A 26,422-nucleotide genomic window follows, 5' to 3' on the forward strand; every position below is an offset into this window, starting at 1 on the left:
TGTTGTTTTATTAAACATACATTAACTGGCCAAATGATGAAATGCTTTTTCTCACAATGAATTTTCTGTCTCTGAAAGAGGTATGGGTTGAAATGAGTACTTAGACTAAAACACAGGAAAAAAAACAACTCATTTTTTCAAGATTGGAGTCTCATTTATTTGAGCTATGTACAGGAAAACAGCTGAATTTCACTATTAACAAAAAAGAAAATAATCATCACATCTCATCATTCTAGCCTCTGTTCCAGAGGATACAAGTTACTGAAACTGCTCCTCTCACTCACTCACTCACGTCTTATCATTCATCTTAAAATGTTCATTTCTCTTCGACAGATATGATATATTTGCTGTAGCTGTGCTGTCCTTGCAATTTGCAGGTGATTTTTTATTACTGAAGTTGTGTCCTGTTCTCTGTTTCTGCTGCGTGCCATGTAATAGGCGAGATTCTGGGTGAACATAATACTTAGCTGTTGCGACCACACCATCACACTCAAGTGCACTTGCACACTAACGACCCCCCACCCCAACACGTATGCACACATACACACACACACTTTGTTCCCTTTCATCCCTCTCCCAGCCTCAGCTGCAGGTCTCTTGAGTTACAGTCCTGGAGACATGATGGAGCAGCTGGCCCCACGCACGCACGCACACGCACACACACACACACACACACACACACTTTGTTCCCTTTCATCCCTCTCCCAGCCTCAGCTGCAGGTCTCTTGAGTTACAGTCCTGGAGACATGATGGAGCAGCTGGCCCCCCACACACACACACGCGCACGCACGTACACGCACACACACGCAACGCACCCAAATAATGACAAGTCTCTGTGCCATGATTAGAACAGGATTTTCGAGAAGAGAATCTGAGTAAAACAGGAATTTGACCACATTTAGTAAAATATTGAATGGTTTGATTTGACTACAAGCAGGGTCCCGAATCAGGATTGTGGCTGAATCAGCTGTGTCTGTGCTAAGCTGGAACAAGAGTCCCCACCCCACCCCACCCTGGCCTGCTATGAAGAGAAATAGCCCCCTGTCTGCAGCAGGAGATTCAAGATTCAGAAGGACAGATGACGGGAGAGTTCATATTATTCACTGTGATTAACAAAAAGAAATAGGGGGAGAAAAAAATAACCTGTCTGCATAAATGACTCTTCCCTCACTCCTAACTGGAAACCCCCACTCTCTTCTCTCTCCCTTATTCCTGTCCGAACCCCTCCGTCTCCTCAATGGCAAACAGCAGCTTCTCTCGGAGCTGCTCCAGGCTCCTGTAGGGAGGCAGGTCCAGACGGTTGAAGCTGGGACAGAGGGAGACACAACAGGTAGAGTTCAGGTGCACAGCTCGGACTTGGCAGACAGAATCGTCCCACGGTGACGCTGCTCGGTGTGGATGGGGAGGGCTAGAGGTCTGCTGGGTGTGGATGGGGAGGGCTAGAGGTCTGCTGGGTGTGGATGGGGAGGGCTAGAGGTCTGCTGGCTGTGGATTGGGAGGGCTAGAGGTCTGCTGGGTGTGGATGGGGAGGGCTAGAGGTCTGCTGGGTGTGGATGGGGAGGGCTAGAGGTCTGCTGGGTGTGGATGGGGAGGGCTAGAGGTCTGCTGGGTGTGGATGGGGAGGGCTAGAGGTCTGCTGGGTGTGGATGGGGAGGGCTAAAGGTCTGCTGGGTGTGGATGGGGAGGGCTAGAGGTCTGCTGGGTGTGGATGGGGAGGGCTAGAGGTCTGCTGGGTGTGGATGGGGAGGGCTAGAGGTCTGCTGGGTGTGGATGGGGAGGGCTAAAGGTCTGCTGGGTGTGGATGGGGAGGGCTAGAGGTCTGCTGGGTGTGGATGGGGAGGGCTAGAGGTCTGCTGGGTGTGGATGGGGAGGGCTAGAGGTCTGCTGGGTGTGGATGGGGAGGGGCTGAGTGTGGAAGGGGCGGGGCTAGAGGGTCTCACCAGGTGTGGCTTCTTGGAAGCCATGTCTCCTTCCCCACCTTGTCTATACAGAACTTCTGGGGTCCATTGCTCCCTGTGGTGAAGAGAGGAGGAGAAGGAGGGAGGGGAGGAGGTGGTGGGGTGAGGAGAAGCAGAATGAGAGAAGAAAAAAGAGGAAGAGATATAGTTTGGTTAGTTGGCATATCCAAAGCGACACACAATGAGTGCATAAAGTAGAGAACAGCAGATTAAGGGTAAGTTAAGGTTAGTTGAATGAAGCGTTATGAATTACCTATCAGCTCAGCAAAGCCGCCTACAGGCAGGCGACAGGTCCCTGTGACGAACTGGAGGAGACGAATCCTTTTCTCATTGTCCATCTCCTTCACTACCTGAGGAGACACACACACACAGATCAGTCCTCGGCACACACACACACAAACACACGTCCCACATATTGTGGGTCCCACACCCTCACACACCTGCCAGAACCAGTGGATCTGCTTGCTGTTCTTAGTGTAGTGTCTGTAGATAGTGTTCTTCTGCCAGTCACTCAGGTCAATCTCCTGCATCCCACACAGCATCAGCTGGAGCAGAGGAGGAGGAAAGTAGAGGGTGAAGCGAGAGCCAACACGCCAACCCAACCCATGGGTCGATAAACAAAGCTCACCTCGGACCCCCCTAACCTTCGACCCAGACCTCCGAACTCACCTCCAGCTCCTTCTCGTCGAAATAGCGAAGCCACTCCAGGGGCACCACCTCGTTGAAGCCGTCCAGGAAAGCTTTGGTCTGCTCCTCCACCCCTCGTGTGAAGCGCCAGTCAGTCAGCAGGCTGTGGGGGGAGGGGGGCATTTCCTTATTATTCCCCCTTATTATTATGCACTGAGAGCCTAAAGTGGGGGAGTGGATGGGACAAACAGGCGCGGCAGAGAGAGGAGGGTACCTGATGTACTCGTCCTTGTTGTCCTGGGTCACCAGCTCGTCCTCCCCGTCGTCCTTCAGCTGGTGCGTGGACACCTTGCCCAGGATCTCCATGTCCTGGGCAAAATACAGCTCCACGCCGCACTCCTCCAGGCTGTTCTCCCTAGGCACACGGACACGCGCTCGGTCGACATGCGTCTTCGCAAACACACGCGCTTTGTCAATGAACACCGCGCATGCGTGATGCTCAGACACACACACACTGATACTCCCTCCGACACGCACATACAGTGTAGAGATGTGATCTGCTGTCATACTTACTTGACCCACATGATGGAGTTGTAGAACTCTGGGTCGATGGACTCCAGGTCCTTAAGAGTGGGCTTCTTGTTCAGCATGCGTTTATAGAAGGGCAGAGTGAAGCCTGTGTCGATAAACTTGCCATGGTACAGAGCCTGTCAACAGAACCGGACCAGAGCCCTTGTCAGTACCTATGTAGCTGATTAGGAACAGCTCTCTAAAGACCACACAGTGCAAGACTAACAGAAAAGTCAACAAAAAAAAGACATTAAAACAGACACACCCACACAGAGTTTGTCATATCCTGCGTAGACCAAGCTGGAGTGTTCAGACTGTGAGTCACTCAGAAGAGAGGGTCTGTGTTGTTGTTGGACCCTGACACACTGCTGCCTCTGTCTGAGACTCTGCTGCCTCTGTCTGACACTCTGCTGCCTCTGTCTGAGACTCTGCTGCCTCTGTCTGAGACTCTGCTGCCTCTGTCTGAGACTCTGCTGCCTCTGTCTGACGCACTGCTGCCTCTGTCTGACGCACTGCTGCCTCTGTCTGACGCACTGCTGCCTCTGTCTGACGCACTGCTGCCTCTGTCTGACGCACTGCTGCCTCTGTCTGACGCACTGCTGCCTCTGTCTGACGCACTGCTGCCTCTGTCTGACGCTCTGCTGCCCTAGTCTGAGACTCTGCTGCCCTAGTCTGAGACTCTGCTGCCTCTGTCTGAGACTCTGCTGCCCCTGTCTGAGACTCTGCTGCCTCTGTCTGAGACTCTGCTGCCTCTGTCTGAGACTCTGATGCCTCTGCCTAACACACTGCTGCCTCTGCTGCCTCTGTTGGTGACTCTGCTGCCTGTCTGAGACTGATGCCTCCACCTCAAAGCCTGTTGCCTCTGTCTCAGAGACTCCGCTGCCTCTGCGGTTCTGACTGAACCTGCTCAGTCACCTCACAAGGGAGGGAGAGGGCAGTATGAGGCATTAGAGGAAAAGTATATGGAACAAAGAGTGAGGATAAGTCGACCCATGGACCCAATAGTGAAGATAAGTCGACCCATGGACCCAATAGTGAGGATAAGTCGACCCATGGACCCAATAGTGAGTATAAGTCGACCCATGGACCCAATAGTGAGTATAAGTCGACCCATGAACCCAATAGTGAGTGTAAGTCGACCCATGGACCCAATAGTGAGGATAAGTCGACCCATGGACCCAATAGTGAGGATAAGTCGACCCATGGACCCAATAGTGAGTATAAGTCGACCCATGGACCCAATAGTGAGTATAAGTCACCCAATAGTGAGTATAAGTCGAAGAGAGGAGTGTGAGAGAAAGACATTCGTCTGTGTAAGGGGAGTTAGTTGACTACATTTTAAGACTAAATATAGGCCCTGGTTGGCTGGTGTGGGATGGGTGGGGCAGTGAGATCATTTTCTGAGGGGGTGCAGGGGCTGTTGGTTTTGGGGCCTCTAGCTTCTGGATATTGTCCCAGAGAGAGTTAGGCTTGGCAAGGAGAGAGGTAGGGAGGAGGGGGAAGGCGGGTGTCTCAGTAGAAGAGATCTCTTCACACACAGTACCTACATACCCAGCGGTCTCTTAGAGATCCATGTAGAATGTAAATACACACCAACTAATAACCTTCATTAGCAGCAGGTCACTCCTGTCAATCCTGCTGTTTGAAAACCAGATACATTCCTTCTAGCAGAAAGCTCGACCCATTCCAGGAGTACCTTGTGTGAGTGTGGCCATACTGAACGACACTCTCCAGAACTTGAAATGAAGCTCACCATGGCGATAAAGCGTCCAATGAAGCGGAAGTATGTGAGATGGTCAGGATTGATGGAGGAGGCGGGGTTAATCTGGAGGCAGTAGTTGTTCTTGCCGGCGTATTCAAACAGACAGTACATGGGGTTCAGAACCTCATGGGACAACAGGAAGAACCATTCCCTGGAGAATCAGAGAACAGACATTACTAATCTAGAGAAATAGACATGACTAATCAACAATAGAGACTGGATATTTAAGGGATTCCTAATCAATATGAAAGAACATAAATACAGCCAGACATTGGTACAAGATACTTGACAATGACAATTGATTATCCTCATTTAACATATAAAACCAAACAAGCACATGAATACACCCAATAGAATCTACACATCAGTTACAGGCAAAAAAGCAGACATCCAACCCTAACCCAACTACTCACACACAGACACACAAACAAACACACAAACAAGCACACATATCCCAACTCCCCACCCTCCCGAACACACATAGAGACATGTGACCAGACACAAGGCACAGTGTGGAGTGTACACAGAGGATGAAGCCCAACCACCAATACCCCCCGACCCGGGGGCGAAGGGGTTGCACCAGGGGGCCGTTACCGGGGGTGACGCAGACACCTCCCAGCATCGCGTCCGTGGTTCTACCCTGTGGTAGAACAGCATGACGTAACCTACCATAGGGTAAAACCACTGGCACGACACTGGAGACAGAGACACACTCAGACACACACCAGACCAGGCGGAGGACACGTGGGGGGGGAGGGAGGGGAGAGAGAGGATGGAGAGGGATGAGGGGGTGAACGAGGATTTCCCCATTGCCGACACCAACACCAAGAGGAGCATGACACACTGTGGATTCAACATCACAACATTACAGCAGCACCACTGAAGACACCAGGGGAGAGGGGACCAGGGGGCCAGGGGGGCAAGGGAGAGGGGGGCAGGGGAGAGGGGGGCAGTGGAGAGGGGGAAGGGAGCCAGGGAGAGGGGGGCAGTGATGACGCGACGCAGGCAGGGGAGAGGCAGGACTTACCTGGCTATGCCGCCATAATCAAGCCCCTCCTCCCCTCGCATGATGATATAAAGTCTCCTGCGCAGATCGTATGCCTTCACATTCATAATCTGTCAGAAAAGAACACACACACACACAAGTTGAGCAACAACCCCATATACGACTTTCGGTTGCTAATTCGAATATTGAAACCTACAAACAGAGCTTATTCGACTTAATGGAGAGGTGGAGTCATGTGGTTGGTGTCACCTGCTGAAAGGAGTCCTCAAACAGTGTCTGTCTGGAGACTGAGATCTTCACATGACTGGGCAAGGCGTTGGACTGCAGAGACAACACACTCCGTCAACACCGTGTACAACAGTGTATAAAAGCAGTTCAGAAGTGTGTGTAGAGAAGAGACTGACGGACTTCTACAGTCGTGTGGCGACGCAAACGCAGGCAGAACTTACGTGGCACAGGAAACGGAACTGGTGGTATTTCCACCTGAAGCTGCGATCGTAGGCGCCTGGGGATCCACCCTGCCTTGACCTACACACACACAGAAAGGGAGGGAAAGACAGAACATTGTGTTACGCTGCATCAGCAATAGCTGAGTCCCAGGGCGGAGCTGAGCCCCAGCGCGGAGCTGAGCCCCAGTGCGGAGCTGAGCCCCAGCGCGGAGCTGAGCCCCAGCGCGGAGCTGAGCCCCAGCGCGGAGCTGAGCCCCAGCGCGGAGCTGAGCCCCAGGGCGGAGCTGAGCCCCAGGGCGGAGCTGAGCCCCAGCGCGGAGCTGAGCCGATCCCCATTGCGGAGCTGGGCCGTTCCCCAGCGCGGAGCTGAGCTGAGCTCCAGCGCGGAGCTGAGCCGTGCCCCAGCACGGAGCCCCAGTGCGGAGCTGAACCCCAGTGCGGTGAGGAGCAGCACAGTGAGGACTTGAGTGGTGTTCTATGGGAAGTGGTCAGATGTGACGTAAAACGGTTAAAGAACTGGGCCAAGACAAGGAGGTAAGCCTGGGTGTGCAGCTGTGTTAGTACAATCCCACCACTGCACACACACAGACATACACACAGTATATGTGCCTCGTCAGCAAAAAAAGAAACCGAGAGGCCCAGAGGTAGAGAGAAAGAAGGAGAGGAGAAAATGGATAGCTCAGAGACTAAAAACAAAAAGGAGAGAGGTCGAGAAGCAGAGAGAGTGAGAGAGAGAGAAAAAGACGTGGGGAGAAGAGAGAGAGTAAGACAGAGAAACAGAGAGAGAGAGAGACATGAGGTGAAGAGAGAGAGACTAGAATGAAGCGTCCAGTGCCTGGCTCTAGTTGGTTTGGCTCAGGAAGAAGAGACCACAGCATCAGTACGTAGACTCATAGGGACTGAAGCCTGATACAAAACATGTCAGCCAGTTTCAAACCCTCCATGATCACTCCACTGAAAATATAACATTATATCAGTATGACCTGTGAGAACTCCCCCCCCCCCCACACACACACACACACACACACACACACACACACACACACACACACACACAAATAGCTTCAGGAAAATACCCTTTTGCCTGGATACTTGTTATAGTATCCATCTTTCTGACTTGACTATATAAGGAAGAAGGATTCAAGTGTGCTTTCAGGGAGAGGAGTGTGTCGGCTTGCAGAAGTGTGTGTGATTCTTTTCAAACCCCTCACCAAAATAAGTCTGGATAAAAAAAAGAAAAAAAAGAGAGAAATCAAGGCTGGACTTCCTGGTTTGCTGGGTCTGCTGTGTATGTCACATGATCACATACGTCAACCCCTCCTACCACAATACACATGACCTCATCAATGATGACCTCATCTGTGGTGACGCAGGGCTCACTGGGGCGACCAAATGTTCAAGTAAAGGTTTAATGAGATGGATTTGATCATGGTCTGTCTGTCTGTCTGTCTGGTCTGTCTGGGTGGAGATATTTACCCTGCCTCAAACCCGGGACGCGGGTCTTTAAAGCTGGTGGTGCGTGAGTTGTGATCCACAAAATATGGGACTCCCTCGGCGGTGTACTTCATCTCCCAGCCTGGGGGCAGGGGGGGTTCCTGGATCATCCTGAAACAGGGAGAGGGCAGTGAGCAGCGCCCCCCAGGGGGCTCGTCCCCAGACTAGGCACACGTGTCTGACCCCCACCACCCCCACCCCCGTCCCCTGCCCCCCTACCACAGCCCTGACCCCAGACCCCTGCTCTTCCTGACTAGGCTGAAGGGCTTCTGTGTCGTTTTCGTTTTCTCCCTCCAAACTAGGAGAGGTCCGCTTGATTCTTTTTTTGTTGCCTGAAAGTCGCACGGCAGCTCCATGAGTGGACATCCTAACTATTTGTCCATGCGCTGCGTGCTGAGCGGAAACGAGCGCACGCGGTAAGCGCCTGGAACTGTGGAGCTCTGTCCTTTCCTGGTGTCGTATCTGAACGCTAAGAGCGGGGCAGTAAGATACGAGTGTGTGTGTGAGGACTAGCTTAGCCTGGCCCCTCGCTGCCTTCTGGGCTTAGGGAGACAGGATGGGTGGGTGGGTGGCTGAGTGGGTGGGTGGAGATGGGCATTGGGGAGGGAAAAAGGCAGAGGAAGAGAGGAAGGCATTGGAGGGGGAGGGAGATAAGGGGAGGTTGAGGAGAATGGTAAACATGAGTGAAAGGACGCGAGGAATTCCTCGCAGAGCGGGTGGACCTGCCCTGGGCAAAGGGAGTGCTCTTACGGGTGAATGGGTTCACCTGACGGGGGGGATCAGCACGATGATCAGATCTTTCTCCAAACCAGCCGTCTTGATCGTCTGTGGGGTTTCTAAGCCTTCTATTCAGTCAGAAGAGAGACACACTGTCTGCCTCAGCCACACAGAGTGTGTGTGTGTGTGTGTGTGTGTGTGTGTGTGTGTGTGTGTGTGGTTGAAGAATTGGGCCCTTGGACGCCACCAGAAATGAGCAATGTATGACAGCGTCCAGCCACATGTGATGTCATACGGCACGCACGCACGCACGCACACAGGATTAAGAACAGAGAGAGGCTCACCCTTGGGTTCTTGGATCTTCCCATTGCGTGGTTCGCGTGTTGTGGTTGACAAAATACACTCTGCCGTTGTCCTGCCTTTTCTCTGTAGGAGGAGGTAAACGAGACGCCTAGTTAGGACCGCACAGACGCTCGCCCCGGACAGGAGAGAGATAGGCGTCAACTGGCCGTACGTGCCGGACAGACAACGACACACATGACTACTGCTCCCGGAGTGTGTGGATTTGAGATTTCTGTGCCGTCTACCATGGAGGAGACAAGAGGAGGAGGGAGAGGGGGGGGCGGGGAGGGACAGGGTGGGTGAATCTGGCAACGCTGATTGAAAACTAACGGGTCCGTGTGGCATTTCTCTCCAGCTTGTTCCAAAATACCAGGATCACCTCAGCCTCAACCTCTTCATCTGGCCTCTGCAGTGTGTGGGCGTTGGCGTGTGCGGGTGTGTACGTTTGTGTGTGTGTGTGTGTGTAGGCCTGGCAGCAGAGCGAGGAGTGAGGAACAATCTGCTGACTAATTTATCTTCCCAGCAGCAGCCGTATGCGGTCTCTAACAGAGCAGGATCACACACTGGTGTCCTCTCCCCAGGCCTGGTGCCCTCTCCCCAGGCCTGGTGCCCTCTCCCCAGGCCTGGTGCCCTCTCCCCAGGCCTGGTGTCCTCTCCCCAGGCCTGGTGCCCTCTCCCCAGGCCTGGTGTCCTCTCCCCAGGCCTGGTGCCCTCTCCCCAGGCCTGGTGCCCTCTCCCCAGGCCTGGTGCCCTCTCCCCAGGCCTGGTGCCCTCTCCCCAGGCCTGGTGCCCTCTCCCCAGGCCTGGTGCCCTCTCCCCAGGCCTGGTGCCCTCTCCCCAGGCCTGGTGCCTTCTCCCCAGGCCTGTTGCCCTCTCCCCAGGCCTGGTACCCTCTCCCCAGGCCTGGTGCCTTCTCCCCAGGCCTGTTGCCCTCTCCCCAGGCCTGGTACCCTCTCCCCAGGCCTGGTGCCCTCTCCCCAGGCCTGGTGCCCTCTCCCCAGGCCTGGTGCCCTCTCCCCAGGCCTGGTGTCCTCTCCCCAGGCCTGGTGTCCTCTCCCCAGGCCTGGTGCCCTCTCCCCAGGCCTGGTGCCCTCTCCCCAGGCCTGGTGCCCTCTCCCCAGGCCTGGTGTCCTCTCCCCAGGCCTGGTGTCCTCTCCCCAGGCCTGGTGTCCTCTCCCCAGGCCTGGTGTCCTCTCCCCAGGCCTGGTGTCCTCTCCCCAGGCCTGGTGTCCTCTCCCCAGGCCTGGTGTCCTCTCCCCAGGCCTGGTGTCCTCTCCCCAGGCCTGGTGTCCTCTCCCCAGGCCTGGTGTCCTCTCCCCAGGCCTGGTGTCCTCTCCCCAGGCCTGGTGTCCTCTCCCCAGGCCTGGTGTCCTCTCCCCAGGCCTGGTGTCCTCTCCCCAGGCCTGGCTACAGGAACATCAGATCTCTACACAACCGAACAAGACTGTGGTGAAACTCTAGGATGAAAAAAAAAATGAGGAGCAAAAACGCTGACAAATAAAACCTAAGTTCTCTCCTCTAAACTCTCCCCCCCCATCTCTCCCTCCACGACCTCAGTCTCCCCTCCGCCATCTCTCTTTCCTCCCCCAATATCTCTCTCTCTGACATCTTGTTCTCATTAACAGGGGTGTGCGGAGGGAGCAGGAACAGTAGCTCACGTTGCAACCCTTACTTCCCCCCTTCCTCCATCCCTCCCTCCCCCCTACCCTCCTTCCCTCCCCCCCTCTCCCCTACCCTCCCTCCCTCCATCCACCCCTTCTTTACCTCCCTGTTCCCGCGCTTCCTTCAACCATTTGCTTCTCTTGTAAAACTGTTTCTTTCAATGAAAGCACCTCTATCGCTCTCTTTCCCTCCCTCCCTCCGTTTCTCCCTTTCTCCAGAACGACCGCAAATGAAAGAGAAAAATACGTAGAAACCAAACTGAAGCCTGTGATATGCTGGAGCTACCACAGCATGTTGAAAAGGCATCATGGTTCAAAGTAGGGAAGTATGCTGTCTGGTGTGGATCCATGTGTTAACTTTGTGAATAAGGGAATATATCAGATCCATTGTTGTCAATGATGCCCTTTGTGTGTGTGTTAGTGTGTGTGTGTGTGTGTGTTTGTGTGTATAGGTGTCTGATTCACATTAGTGAATCAGACACACTAATTCACATTAGTGTGTTTGGGAATATATCTGCAGGGTTATTTACAATAATATAAGAATGACTTATAGATACAATTGATATACATTCTAGCAATGAACAAAACTGGAAACAGGCACTGCTGGTTCTGTAACTAACCCAGATTATGTCTTGTCCACTGACAGACCAGCTAGCCTCTCACAGAAAAATGACACACAGACACACACAGGAAGCAGACTCCAGGTCCTGGTTTGTGTGTGTATACGTGTGTGTGTGTGTCTATGTGTAGGTGTGCATACCCGTTTTCACTCAACACTGACAAACCTGATTACAAACCAACCACGTTGGTCATCAAAGTAACCATACACACAAACAGGTGTGTACAGTTAACCACATCAATCTCCTGATCTGACAAACCCTGGGTGCGCATTTTAAAAAGGTGTGTTAGGGCTGCGTGGAAGCTGAAGTTGACTACCATCAGTCCTCTCCAGAGAAGACACACATGCTTGGAGTTAGATAGAGACAAATAGCTCAAGATCCTAACCCTGACACACTCCTATCGTTGTGTGTGTAGGTGTGTGTGTGTACTCACCCCAGCCTGGAGGCAGAGCTCCCAGAGGGTCATTTTCCACGGGCGCTCCAGTGGGCTGGGGGGAGAAGGAGACAGAGAGTACAGATCCATTAGGACGCGTCGGCCTTCGCCCTCCGCCGTGGACCTTCCCGCCGGCCTGCGCTCCTCTCCCCCCTCCGCACCGCCGCCTCCCCCGGCTGCCACAGCGGGAGAGGCTCCTCTGTGCTCCGGCACAGCCCCTTCATCAGCTCTCGTTGCCGTGTGACCCGGAGGAGGAGGAGGGGGGAAAACACCAAAACCAAACAGAGGATAAAAAAGAGAAAAGAAAACACTGAAAGCTACAAGAAGCGTCTGAGCCGGGCCAGTGTGGCGGGCGGGGAGCCGTAGAGGAGGAGAGAGACGCCAGCGGAGGGGCAAACGAGGGTGCTCTCTGTAGCGAGGCGACCAGTGGACTGAGCGATGGGCATGCGGGCCGCCTGTATGCCTTCCAAAAACTACAGCCTCTGTAGGAGGATATGTTCTAAAAAAAAATATATATATATATATATAAAAAAAATAAAAAAAACAGGCTGTTCCAATGAGATCACTGGCAGGTCCAATGCCCCACCCCTTGTCAGTCTCCCCCCGCCCTGGCCTGGCCTGGCCTGGCACCCCCACCCACCCCACCCTTATCCTGGAGGGCCCTCCCTTCTTCTAGCGTGGCTGTGAAAGTAGCCAGGGAGGCGTGATGTCTGAACACACTGAGGGAACATTCATGGCTGTTCCAGACTGCCTGCCTGCACCCCCCCCCCCCCCCCGTCTGACAAAAGCACCTTTATTCACCCCCACCATGGAAACACTGGAGTTTACTCAGCCTGTGCATACACAGAGGACCAGAGTGAGTAAGTGAGTGAGTGAGTGTGTGTGTGTGTGTGCACGTTTGTGTCACAGAAACAGAACATGTGTATGGCAAATACAAATTCAATGTGCTTGCCTGTGTTTAAAAGTTAGTGTGTGTGTGTGTGTTACTGTGTGAAAGCGTGGCTGTGTGTGTATACATACATATATTACCCTGTGTGGAAACACTAGAGATGTTTGTAAGCAGTTAATACCTGGTCTATGATGTTGGTTTAGTGTGTGAGTGTGTGTGTGTGTGGTCATTATGTAGGCCATGCCGAGTGGCCATTAAATCATTACCTAGTCAATCACACCAGACAGGCTGGTGTAGAACCACCTTTTACAGAACTACATAACCTTTACTCACTACACCATCTGAAGCACACTACACCGATACATACTACACTTACTGAAGCATACTATGCCACAAACCTGTCAATCACTCACCTATGATGTAATGCCGTTTATCACGACACTAATCAGTGGTATTTTGGTAGCAGTCAGTACACCGTTTCCCAGAATACTTGGTGCCACGAATTGAGCCGTGAAACCAGAAACATGATGGAGAGGAAGAACAGCGCATCATGGAAGTAAAAGGGCATGACTGAGTGTAAGTGTGTGTGCATGGGTGTGTGTGTCCGCTTGTGTGAGTGTGTGTCACCAGATCAGCAACCAATCAATGCACAGGACCCACCCTTCTGGGTCTCTGTGACTAAAAAAGGTTAAAAAAAATAATTATAAAATAAAATAATGTCATGACATCATCTGCTCCTTGCCCTGGCCAAGAAGCTCTCTACCCACTCCAGAAGAAGGTGGAGGGCAAGGGAGGGCGGGGGGGAGGGCGGTGGAAGGGAAAATAAGGAAGGGGAGGTGGGTCAAAAAGAGAAATCAGGGTAGAAACAATATGGTAGTAATATGGCTCTACAAAACTAAGTTGCAATGAAATATGAAAATCAATGTTTCAGTGTTAGCTTGAATGTGTTCATGTGCGCGTCTTAGTGCATGCGCATGTCCTGCATCACAGGACTTAGTCCAATGGGGTGCTTGCGCCCGTTTAAGAGAATGGGCAGAAGGGAACAGAGAGAGGAGGGGTGATGGTGGGAGGAGGCAAAGAGAGAGGTGGGAGCATGAGGGAGAGAAGGAGCCGGAAATTACCCTTAATGGCTGTGAGACTGCTCTCTCAGGGGTTCCTAACGATATGCAATTACTGGCGAAACACACCCAGACCCTCTCACACAGCCCATGTTGTTCCACTGTGGAACATTGTTCAGCTGCTACATGTCAACATCTGGGGGCATCGTTGCTCATTTCAACATTTATAGGAGTGTGCATGCATACGCGTGTTTGAGAGTGAGACCGTGTGTGTGCGTGTGAGAGAGAGAGAGTGAGAGAGAGAGACGGAAAGAGAGAGAGAGTGAGAGAGACAGAGTGAGTGAGTGAGAGACAGAGAGAGTGAGAGAGAGAGAGACAGAGAGAGAGACAGTGAGTGAGAGTGAGAGAGAGGAGGAGCCGGCTGAGAAGCCACCGTCTGTTTGAAAGGTGCGCCCCCTGACCCCGCTCATTGTCATGTGGTGAGACAGAAATGTGGCACCTCACCTTCACATTGCAGCTCAGTGAGAGCACACACACAATCATACACACACTGGACCAGAGGCTTTCAGAGGCACGGTACAGCATCCTGTTATCAACTGCAGACAATTGGTGGTGTGGGGGGTGGGGGGGTGGAGAGTAAGAGTATGTAGGAGTGCAGGGGCTCAGGGCAGAGAGGACAGCTTTAATAGGGCTATGTGGTGGTTTACTGCTGGAGCTTCGCAGCCTTGCTCCCTGCTGTACTGCTGCAGTGGAAAAGTACTGAGAGACGGTCTCAGATGACACGACCTGCTCCTGTAGTGGCAACCCTGGTAACCCCTACTGACCACATCCACACAAGGCGTTCGGTTTGTGTGTGTGTGTCTGTGTTTACACGTGTGCGTAGGTGTGTATGTGCGCGTGTAGGTGTCTGTGTGCAGGTAGGCAGGGGGGAGGGGAGAGGAGGCAGGAGAGGGAGGGGTGTACCTGGTAGAGGAAGCGCTGGCTGAACTGGTGCATGGCCCCTTGCAGCTGGTTCCGCTGGCTCTGCCACTGCTCGTAGTTCCGCACCGACTCGGCCGTGGGACGCTGCCAGGTGGTGGTTCTGGTGTTGTGGTCCACGTAGTAGAACCTGCCTCTCTGATCCACGCGCTTCTCCCAGCTGGGGAGCGACGGATGGAGGGAGCGAGAGGGAGGGGGGGGGGGGGGTGAGGGGTGGAGAGAGAGATGGAGTCATAGAGAGAGAGAGAGAGAGAGATGAGTGATCCACATTCGAACCAACCAACATAAATGGAGCGATGCGTTCGTAGCCCATGGTGAATGGATGCCCATGCTGAATGGATGCCCATGGTGAATGGATGCCCATGGTGAATGGATGCCCATGGTGAATGGATGCCCATGCTGAATGGATGCCCATGGTGAATGGATGCCCATGGTGAATGGATGCCCATGGTGAATGGATGCCCATGGTGAATGGATGCCCATGGTGAATGGATGCCCATGGTGAATGGATGCCCATGGTGAATGGGTGCCCATGGTGAATGGATGCCCATGGTGAATGGATGCCCATGGTGAATGGATGCCCATGGTGAATGGATGCCCATGGTGAATGGATGCCCATGGTGAATGGATGCCCATGGTGAATGGATGCCCATGGTGAATGGATGCCCATGGTGAATGGATGCCTGTGTATCCAGACCGTGGACCTGCAGAAACCTGCACTGTCATGTCTGTCGTGTGGCTCACGCCTCATAGCTGTACTGATGGATCTGTGGTGGAGAGGAGGTGGACTGCGCACACACACACACACACACGCCCACCACGCCCACCACACACACACACACAACACACACACCCCACACCACACACACACACAAAAGATCAACAGACCCCCAGTAGAACAACAGTGGAGAATTCCCTGTGCGGCAGTGGTGTTATTCATGCTGCCTGCTGCTATTCTCATATCACTGACTCAACCAGGACAGAATCTAGTAGAGAAAACAGTAAAGACTTCCGTCCACACACACACACACACCCACAGACACACACACACACACACACAGAAGGTGAGAACAGTGCAACACTGAGAATCAGGGCACATTAATTCACAGTCACAGATTCTGTCTCCACAACACACACGGTGTTTCATCTGTGTAGTGTCAGACCCCATAAGAGGCTAACTAAGTCCAGATCCAGCTCCCAGGCCTGGAACCTGGCAGACAGAGAGCGTCTAAACAAAGAATGTCCAGTCAGAACAGAGAACGTCCAGTCACGTGTCTTACAACATCAAACTCTTTATAAAAGTACACCAACTGATGTTTACCAACTGGAGTAGATTACTTGTACAATGTACTTGTTGCTGTGACTATACTAGCTTAGCCAGCCAACCAACCAGTCAGTGGACCAGCCAGCCAGCAGTGTTCGTTTATATGTAGGACTCCATATGTGTGTAAGAAAGAACTTTTGTTCTCCTCCAGCCCCTTCCCCCCCAGTGGAAAAAGTGAGGTGGGGGTGGGGGTGACCTTTCCCTAAAAACAGACTCCTTTCCCGGAGCAAGCGCCCAATCAATAAATAATCACAGAAATAAAAATGCCATAAAAGACTTGGCTTCAGTTAGCCTACATGAGAGACATGAGAACAGTTAGCATACATGAGAGACATGAGAACAGTTAGCCTACATGAGAGACTTGAGAACAGTTAGCCTACATGAGAGACTTGAGAACAGTCAGCCTACATGAGAGACTTGAGAACAGTTAGCCTACATGAGAGACTTGAGAACAGTTAGCCTACATGAGAGACATGAGAACAGTTAGCATACATGAGAGACTTGAGAACAGTTAGCCTACATGAGAGACATGAGAACAGTTAGCCTACATGAGAGACTTGAGAATAGTTAGCCTACATGAGACATGAGAACAGTTATCATACATGAGAGACTTGAGAACCGTTAGCCTACATGAGAACAGTTAGCCTACATGAGAGACTTGAGAACAGTTAGCCTACATGAGAGACTTGAGAACAGTTAGCCTACATGAGAGACTTGAGAACAGTTAGCCTACATGAGAGACTTGAGAACAGTTAGCCGACATGAGACATGAGAACAGTTAGCCTACATGAGACATGAGAACAGTTAGCCTACATGAGACATGAGAACAGTTAGCCTACATGAGAGACTTGAGAACAGTTAGCCTACATGAGAGACTTGAGAACAGTTAGCCTACATGAGAGACTTGAGAACAGTTAGCCTACATGAGACATGAGAACAGTTAGCCTACATGAGAGACATGAGAACAGTTAGCGTACATGAGAGACTGGATCCGGACAAAACACAACACAATGAGAAGTAAGCAGTTCACAACCTGTTATAGATCTCAGCTGGTGTAAAACACATGCTTAACGACAAAAATATACTCATCACCATGCACACACACTCCCACACACACACACTCCCACAGGAGACTGACAGGGTTGCAGGGAGACTGACCCAGGAGGCAGCGGTCTCTCCCAGGTGGTAGTCTTGGTGTTGTGGTCCACATAGTACAGCCTGCCGTGAGGCAGCACACGCTGCTCCCAGCTGGAGAGGGAGACAGAGAGGGAGACATGGTGAGACAGAGGGGGAGACATGGTGAGACATGGTGAGACAGAGAGGGGAGACATGGTGAGACAGAGAGGGAGACATGGTGAGACAGAGAGGGGAGACATGGAGAGACAGAGGGGGAGACATGGTGAGACATGGTGAGACAGAGGGGGGAGACATGGTGAGACAGAGGGGGAGACATGGGGAGACATGGTGGGACAGAGAGGGGAGACATGGTGAGACAGAGGGGGAGACATGGTGAGACAGAGGGGGAGACATGGTGAGACATGGTGAGACAGAGAGGGAGACATGGTGAGACAGAGAGGGAGACATGGGAGATAGAGAGGGGAGACATGGTGAGACAGAGGGGGAGACATGGTGAGACAGAGGGGAGACATGGTGAGACAGAGAGGGGAGACATGGTGAGACAGAGGGGGAGACATGGTGAGACAGAGGGGGGAGACATGGTGAGAAAGAGGGGGAAACATGGGGAGACAGAGGGGGAGACATGGGGAGACAGAGGGGGGAGACATGGTGAGACAGAGAGGAGACGTGGTGAGACAGAGGGGGGAGACATGGTGAGACAGAGGGGGGAGACATGGTGAGACAGAGGGGGGAGACATGGTGAGACAGAGAGGAAGACATGGTGAGACAGAGGGGAGACATGGTGAGACAGAGGGGGAGACATGGTGAGACAAAGGGGGGAGACATGGTGAGACAGAGAGGGAGACATGGTGAGACAGAGGGGGAGACATGGTGAGACAGAGGGGGGAGACATGGTGAGACAGAGGGGGAGACAGAGGGAGACAGAGGGGGAGACATGGTGAGACAGAGAGGGGAGACATGGGAGATAGAGAGGGGAGACATGGGAGATAGAGAGGGGAGACATGGGGAGACATGGTGAGACAGAGAGGGGAGACATGGTGAGACAGAGGGGGAGACATGGGAGATAGAGAGGGGAGACATGGTGAGACAGAGGGGGGAGACATGGTGAGACAGAGGGGGGAGACATGGTGAGACAGAGGGGGAGACATGGGAGATAGAGAGGGGAGACATGGGGAGACAGAGGGGGAGACAGAGAGGGGAGACATGGGAGATAGAGAGGGGAGACATGGTGAGACAGAGGGGGGAGACATGGGGAGACAGAGGGGGAGACATGGGGAGACAGAGGGGGAGACATGGTGAGACAGAGGGGGAGACATGGTGAGACAGAGATAGAGACATGGTGAGACAGAGAGGGGAGACATGGGGAGACATGGTGAGACAGAGGGGGGAGACATGGTGAGACAGAGGGGGAGACATGGGGAGACAGAGGGGGAGACATGGTGAGACAGAGGGGGAGACATGGTGAGACAGAGATAGAGACATGGTGAGACAGAGAGGGGAGACATGGTGAGACAGAGGGGGAGACATGGTGAGACAGAGGGGGAGACATGGGGAGACAGAGGGGGAGACATGGTGAGACAGAGAGGGGAGACATGGGGATAATAGAGAGAAAGACAAGGGAGGTAGAGAACGGAGAGAAAGAGTCAGTTCCAATGACCCCAGAAACATGGTCAAACCCTTTCACGTCCCCAGCACTCCCTCCTCCCCCTAACCTACCCCCATCCCCTCTTACCCAGCCGGCAGAGACTCTGTGGGGGGCTCCGTGGGGGCGTTGGGCTGGTCTGGGTTGGCTCCAGCAGGGCCTGCATCTGCGGCGGGAGGGGGGGGGGCAGGCCCGGAGGCGTCCGGCCCAGGAGGGGGGCTGCTGCTGGGGACGGCGGGGAGCAACGCTGGGCAGGCTGGAGGAGGAGGGGGGTGATGGCTGGGGTCGCCTTGGCCGTTCTCCATTCCATTGGCTGTCAGTTCCACTATACCTGACAAGGGCGGGTCATGGAGAGACATGATTGGCCACAAAACAGTATGCAAAGAATCATAAGAAAACGGGTTATATATTTGACATTTGAATATTGGAAGGTTGATGGCTTATGTTTTAATACAATACTGTTATATTTATAGAAAAAAAAAAGACATTTGCTGTTATGTTGTTTTTGACTGAAATTTTGCATGTGTGTCTATGCGTGTGTGTGTGTGTCTGTGTGTGTGTGTGTACCTGCACTTCCGGGGCTGCTGTGGGAGTTCTTGGACGAGCGATGCCGTCCTGAGGACCCTGGGCTCTGGTCCTCAGTCAGATCCCCGTTAGTCAGGGAGCCCCCCCTGGAGCCCCCGGGGGAGTGTCTGTGAGTCCTGGCCACAGCAGACAGGCAGAGAGAGAGAGAGAGAGAGAGAGACAGGCAGACAGAGAGAGAGAGAGACAGACAGATAGACAGGCAGACAGACAGACAGAGAGACAGGCAGAGAGAGAGACAGGCAGACAGAGAGAGAGAAAGAGAGAAACATGGAGAAGTTAATGAGTCATATGAGTGGACATCAGTGTGTCACCCCCCTCACACACACACACACACACACACACGTTACATTGTGCAAGCTCCTTTTCCTCTAATAACACGTTCATATTTTCCTAGTGCTAAATATAGCTGTGCTTCTGACTAGTACTTTTATACAATAAAAATATGTTGGTTTCTGCCCCCCCCCCCCCGGACCTCTGCTGATTCAAGCTTGGAGAGCTATCAATGGAAAACCAAGAGGACCCTTCTGAAAAACACTGAAAGAGAAACATGCAGAACGGAACAGAGACATTGTGTGTGTGTGTGTGTGTGGCGAAGGGGATGGGAACATGACTCCCGTCATGGGAGACTACAGAGGCAACAACACAGGATCCAGCGCTCCTATAGCCTTCCCTGGACCCCCTCTGTGGTCCCTCTCTTCTGGGAGGCAGATGGACAGAGTTGTTGAACACCAGGACCTACAGGTCATCTCCACAGACTAACAGAACATGACACCCTGAAAAGGCTAGCTTGACCGATTTATACACACACACAGTGTGTGAGAGAGAGACACAGTGAGTCTACCTGCCACGGGGACCAGCAGCGCTGGGGGTCTCCTCACTCTGGGTTCTCCTCAGGTCAGGCCGATCCGACTGCAGCATCTCTGTTAACATGAGAACATACATCAATACCACACACTGACCCAACACGGGCAAACAAGCACAAAAACACACAAGCGCGCACACACTCGTACACCTAACAACAAAAGATAATGCCTAATAGGGGTGGGAATCTTTTGTTACCTCACGATTCGATTTGTATCGATTCTTGGTGTCACGATTCGATTAAATTAGATTTGTAATCAAATTTCGATTCAATAAATGCTTACATTTCATTCCAGTTTGCTGTTTAGTGTTACCTGTTTCTATTTGACTGTGATAGGCAGTTGTTGAAGAAAAAACCCAATCCATCAAAACCTTGAATTATATAGTTTTTCTTGCAGTTTAGTAAACTCATTGTTATTTTAAAAAAATATATCAATTTTTGACATTTGTGAATCGATATGAATCGCTAGAAGACTGAATCGCAATTCAAATCAAATCGATTTTTCCCCCACCCCTAATGCCTAACCATCAAAATAGAGAGAGCTAAATCCATGAACACAGAGAAGACAGAGAAAAGAAAGCTGGTATACAGAAAGGAAAGAATTTTCTTCCTGGTCAAAGTACAGGACATGGGGACAACAGACAGGCCTCCAAGACCGCAATACCAAAATCAACATCGATGAACTATGTGAACTATGACATTCTAATGCAGGATATTAATAAGGCAGGACTCGACTTGGATCAACATATGCCAAGAGTAAATCCTTCCATTTCTGCCACAGCAACCAAAGCTTAATAACAATGCTTTGTCTTCCATTTCCAGCGCGGAGAGGAAAAAGCGACCAGAAAGCAGAACAATGTCTGCCTCTTTACTGTAGGGCTCCACCGTGGGCCCCCGTATACACTGGGTCTGTATGGCTACGTGCTTTGAATGTGGGACTGGCTTCATTTCACTGGTCTGAAACCACAGACCCCTAACATGCTTTTCATTATTTCTCCAACATACACACACGCACATACTTAGTCAAACACATCCACACACGCATTCACGGGAGCGATCAGCCTGCATGTGTGATACACACTCAGACCATGACAGCTTCAAACAGCCGTGGTGTTTATAGATCTCCTAATGCAGAGGTAGTGAGTGAGAGCCAGCCAGCATGGCGGCCATTACAGGGACCAGTCCTATCTCCCCTGTATGAAAGGCCTGCTTGTGGGGCCAGGCCAAATAAACACCCCGTCACAGGACTAAGCATTGTGTCATACTCCCCAGAGCTCATTCTCTAATGACATCAGTCTAAGCTGCTGTCGTCGGCTTGCACGCCTAGCTAGCCTTCTTCCTGACTAGCAGACATGAGGAGACAGGCCCGAGTTTGTTTGTGTTAGCGTGCTTGCTAAGTCACCGAGTGAGTTGGAGAAGATCTCGACGGTACATTTTTTGCCTCCCGTTTACTGAAAATGTACTTTATCAGGTTGCGCCAAAATGGCACAGGCCTTGTGTACCATTAAGACCCAGTACATTTTGAGAATCCCCCACCTTATGCACAAATACTCTGCCGCCCACCCCTTCTAACAGTTTGGAGTCCCGAAAACATTATTTTGCAATATTTCCATATGGTTAACCAACTTAAAATGACTCTCACATGCATCCTATGTTGATTTTATGTGCTCTGACTACTGTGATGTGTGTGTGTGTGTGAACATGGATACAAGCACATGTGTTTATCCATGTTGGTCTATATGTGTGTCAAGGTGAGCTCTGTCTGGATCTGTTTTTCTGCCTCGCAGCACAAAGGTCTGTTTATTGGGGAAAGTGTGTGTGTGTGCATAAGGGAAGTTAATGTGTTGCGGCATTGGGTGTGTGTGTGTGTGTGTGCTGTGGCAGTGTGTGTCAGAAGGAGAGCCAGGGGATATGAGGGAAAACGTTAGCTAACAGAAGGGCCTTTAGAGGAACACAGAGGGCCTTAACACACCTTCCCTTGGAGCGGCACACTCCAACCTTTATACACTCTATCCAAACACACGCGCGCATCCCTTGCACACAACCACACAGAACACCCGCAAACACACACACACACACAACATGAGCACAACGCATGCACACATACATGCGGGCATACAAACTTGCGGGCACACACACAGGCAGACACACACACACGACAAGCGCATGCACACATTTGTGGGCACACACACACACAACCCCATTAAACCTGGCTTCCATAGGCCACACTAAATACCTCTATTCACTGACCCCCTCCTTACTGTAAACAACGCAGACACATGAAGACCAACACACACACCAAATCTGCAGAAAGCACATATTCATATCCCACCCCAACCCCCCACCCCCCTTCCCCACCCGGACCCTGCTTGTGGGGGGAGGAAACCCCACCCCCCCCCCCCACCCCACCCAGTCTCTGATCACAGGGGCCGATTGTCCCTGGGAGCCGAGAGAAACGACTCAATTACACAATTCTGAGAAAGAAATTACACATGAGCATGGTCTACTCTGGGAGCAGGATTGACTGTGTGTTGGGGGAGGAGCATGTGTTTGTAGGGGGGTGAGAGGTGCGTGTGTGTGTGTATGTGTCTGCAGGAACGTGTGCTCAGGGACTGTACTGGAGACTTTGCAGGCCGTGTTTATTGTAAAGTACAATACACACCTTCATACTGATATGCACACACGCATGCACCCACCCACACTTCTGCAGCAGAAGCAAAGGCCCAGCCCTGGCTTGGGCTGTGTCCATTCACAGTGACACACTGAGGTTCTGTGGCATGAAAGGCCCAGTGTGGAGGGCCAAACACAGATGAGGCAGGAAGCTGTCGGCCAGCACTGAACCAGCTCAAGGTTGTTATTCATTATAGACACATATGTTAACCGCCCACTTATAAGGTAATGTGAGGCTTCTCCCCTTGAGAACTACAGGTACAAACAAGAAACAGTGCAGCGCACAAAAATGTTATGTTAGCTAGCAACTTCATGGTAAAGTCACAAAGAACAACCTCTTGGTTTTCCCAAATAAGACCAACATATTTCACATGGGTGGAGCCTAGAGACACACACAAGTGACCAAAAAGCAATATTGGCAGTGTATACAGAATATAGTACAGTGGCAAAAAAAAAACATGGATCTCTATAGTGTTTCTGTTTGCGTAAAAAAACTAGCTTGTCAAGAAAGTGGTATGAGGTAGTATGTGTGTATGTGTGTTAGTGAGCGTGTGCATGGACGGATGTGCCTGTCTCCCCATTGACTTACATAGTGTGTGTATGTACTCATGTAGAAGTGTGTCTCTGTGTATAAGTGTGTGTGTGTCCGTATGAAAGTGTGTCTATGGGTGTGTGTGTGTATTAGTGTGTGTAGGTATGAGTGTAAGAGTGAGTGCGAGTGCTGTGAGGCGGGACTCACTGTCTGTTGCCGTGCTGCCATTGGGCAGAGATCCCAGATCAACAGCCATGCCGTCCAGACAGACGTTGAGCTCGCCTCCCGCTACAACCGAGCCTTTGTTCTCTGTCTGCAAGACCAGACTGAGCTGCAGATTCTCCACTGCAGGGAGAGGGGGGCAGAGCAAAGGAGGGAGGGATGGGAGGAGGACAGAGCAGGGAGGAGGAAGAAAGTTGAGAGGAGAAAGAAAAATACAGATTTGGGACAGTAACACTGAAAACTTAAAATAAAAGTCTAGACTAAATAGAAATGTGTTGCCATTTCATACAAATATCAGAACGTCTCCTTCCTTATTTCCTATATTGACAAGAAAAAAGAAAATAAACAACATAAATGAAACGATCCCTTGTGAGACACAGGAATCTAGTTTATCTGCCAGGTGGGTCAGTCCTGTACCAGTCCTGTACCGCCTCTGGACTCTAACTGGGGTGTTACCAAGTCAGGTAACTGTGTCACATGAATATGTCTAGGACTATTTGAGAAGGGAATCAGTCGGTGTGAGTTTATCAGAGCACTTGGTGACGCAAGGTGGCCTTAGCAGTTCAGTCAGGGCCGTGATGTGTCCTCAGGGTGTGTGTTTGTGTCCTACTCTTGCCGTAGTGTCCTCAGGGTGTGTGTTTGTGTCCTTACTCTTGCTGTGATGTGTCCTGAGAGGGTGTGTTTGTGTCCTTACTCTTGCTGTAGCGTGTCCCCAGGGTGTGTGTTTGTGTCCTTACTCTTGCTGTGATGTGTCCTGAGAGGGTGTGTTTGTGTCCTTACTCTTGCTGTAGCGTGTCCCCAGGGTGTGTGTTTGTGTCCTTACTCTTGCTGTAGCGTGTCCCCAGGGTGTGTGTTTGTGTCCTTACTCTTGCCGTGATGTGTCCTGAGAGGGTGTGTTTGTGTGCGTTTGTGTCCTTACTCTTGCCGTGATGTGTCCTGAGGGTGTCCAGGAGGTCAATGGTTGCGCTGCCCAGCAGTTCCTTCCTCAGTGTGTGGCAGCTCCACAGCTTCAGGTCCAGACGGCTCTGAGGAGTCACGTTCCTGCGCAGCCCAGCGGTACATAAGACAGTCAGCTACACAGGCACACACACTCAGTCATAACGCAGTAGGAAGCGGTGGAGCCGTGTAGGCTGTGCTCACAGGGTAAGGTCCTCGTTCCACTGCAACTCCAGGTGCCCGCTGCGTTTTCCTGTTTTCTTGGTCTCACTGGTCAGGCCATCTGCCGTCACCTCCACGAACGAGCTGAGTCTGGAGTGACGACTGGGCAGCTTGGGAGACTGTGGCTTAGCTGAGACCACTGGGGCAGAGAGGATAGGAGGGTCACGCGTGATGGGCACACAATAGACACATGTACCTGTGGTAAGACATGGACAGATAGCCCAAGCGTCTTCTTTGAATCCGAGTTGGACCACGAGCGTATATAAACAGCGCCCTCTAATTGACACCTGGGGAATAAGAACGTTTGTGTTTATCATGGCCGCTCAACCATGTTCCTGGAGAACTAGCTTCCTGTAGGCTCTCACTAGCAATTAATCTCATCATCCAGTTCAGCATTTTTTTTTTTACTGCTACAAACAGGTACATCAGGTCTAGGATGAAGTGAAGACCCACAGGATAATATCTAGATATAATAGAGAGACAAAGAGTTACATAGAGAGACAACTAAAATGATGCACAGGAGGAAGGAAAGGGAGGCAGATAGAAGTGCTTACACAGAGATCAGTGGGATTGAAGTTTTTAAATGGTTTATTACCTTTCAAGGTCAACTGGGACTTCTCTGTGGTCTGGCTATGGCCAGGTCTGGTCACACTGGCAGCTGCCATGACATCACAGCCTGAGACAGACAGACATTGAGGAATCTAACATAACTGATTTTATCAGTACTTATTCGACATTTGCACTAAGTCAGACATTGAGGAATCTAACATAACTGATTTTATCAGTACTTATTCGAAATTTGCACTAAAGACTACTAAGAAGGACTAGCTTGGACCATGACTAGGTCACTTTACAAAATACATCGTAATCTGCTACGATGGACAACGCTGACCTTTATCATTGTTAACTTGACCGGTAATTCCAATTGTTAGTTTTTGAATAAATACTGGATGCATAACATTTGTCCCTAAAGATGCAACCTGGTGGTCTGATTAGACTAAACACATCTTGCCTGCAAAGCTATTTGCATGTCTTCGACAACATCGTCCGTTTTTCTATCTGGCTAGTTCCTTTTCATATTTAATGATGGCTTGGCTGAAAATATAAATTGGCAATTTGCACAGCTCTAATATTTTGGTGGGACTATGTAAGTAGTTAGGCAAACAATCAACATTTTAAAGATAAGCGCTATTTAGCTTGTACCGCTAATGCTACTTGCTAGGTAGCTATATGGAGCTTATGAAGGTGATAATAAACATTTTTGAAGCTGCGCCGCGAAGAGGCACATTATTCTGATGCAGGTCGCTGACTATATTTTGGTAGCTATATAATTATACAGTTATCCTGTTAGCATAGGAAATGCTGACCGATCTTTACTGATCAAACACCAAATACTTTGTTCTCCGCTTTATTAAATACCCATTGGCTGCGCACAAAAACAAACACGGAAGACGGAGAATTTTACCAGCTGATGCTAAGCTAGGCTATAGGTTTGAGGGCTTTAAAAGGACATACTGATAATGATCCTTAACGTTGTAAACAGACCTATATAAAGGGATACAGTTGAAGACACGGCACACATCCCATCATATTATATTTTATGACATTGACACATTCCCTATATTTCCCCCCCATACCTTTTTCAGCTGTGGTCCACTGGTATCGCTAGTTAACTTTCATTTCCGCCTCAATGACACTGTCACGTGATTCTCAGTAGTCGTAACGC

General features: G+C 51.2%; 1 protein-coding gene across 5 annotated transcripts; it reads right to left on the reverse strand.

Moving 5' to 3' along the window:
* Positions 1–132: 132 nt before the first annotated feature.
* Positions 133–26,420, reverse strand: wwp2 (WW domain containing E3 ubiquitin protein ligase 2). Of its 5 annotated transcripts, XR_009930456.1 has the most exons (25): positions 26,334–26,404; positions 25,292–25,372; positions 24,679–24,835; positions 24,458–24,579; positions 23,524–23,661; positions 20,094–20,172; positions 19,235–19,368; positions 18,758–18,998; positions 17,047–17,136; positions 14,550–14,724; positions 11,640–11,694; positions 8,928–9,009; positions 7,849–7,977; positions 6,373–6,451; positions 6,173–6,244; positions 5,945–6,033; positions 4,909–5,068; positions 3,159–3,292; positions 2,860–3,000; positions 2,628–2,748; positions 2,399–2,503; positions 2,212–2,308; positions 1,941–2,013; positions 797–1,306; positions 133–690 (listed from the first exon to the last, which is right to left on the reverse strand). XR_009930456.1 is itself a non-coding variant. In XM_062461233.1 (24 exons), exons 2-24 carry the CDS (start codon positions 25,359–25,361, stop codon positions 1,207–1,209), a joined length of 2,643 nt encoding a protein of 880 aa, XP_062317217.1. In that variant the 5' UTR covers positions 25,362–25,397; positions 26,334–26,420; the 3' UTR covers positions 133–1,206. The 5 variants fall into 5 exon arrangements, 4 of the variants coding, with proteins under 4 accessions (XP_062317217.1, XP_062317216.1, XP_062317218.1 ...); XM_062461233.1 differs by having other exon boundaries at positions 133–1,306; positions 25,292–25,397; positions 26,334–26,420; XM_062461232.1 differs by having other exon boundaries at positions 133–1,306.
* Positions 26,421–26,422: the final 2 nt, after the last annotated feature.

Source organism: Osmerus eperlanus, chromosome 5 (genome assembly GCF_963692335.1).
Source record: "Osmerus eperlanus chromosome 5, fOsmEpe2.1, whole genome shotgun sequence".
Taxonomy (NCBI): Eukaryota; Metazoa; Chordata; class Actinopteri; order Osmeriformes; family Osmeridae; genus Osmerus; species Osmerus eperlanus.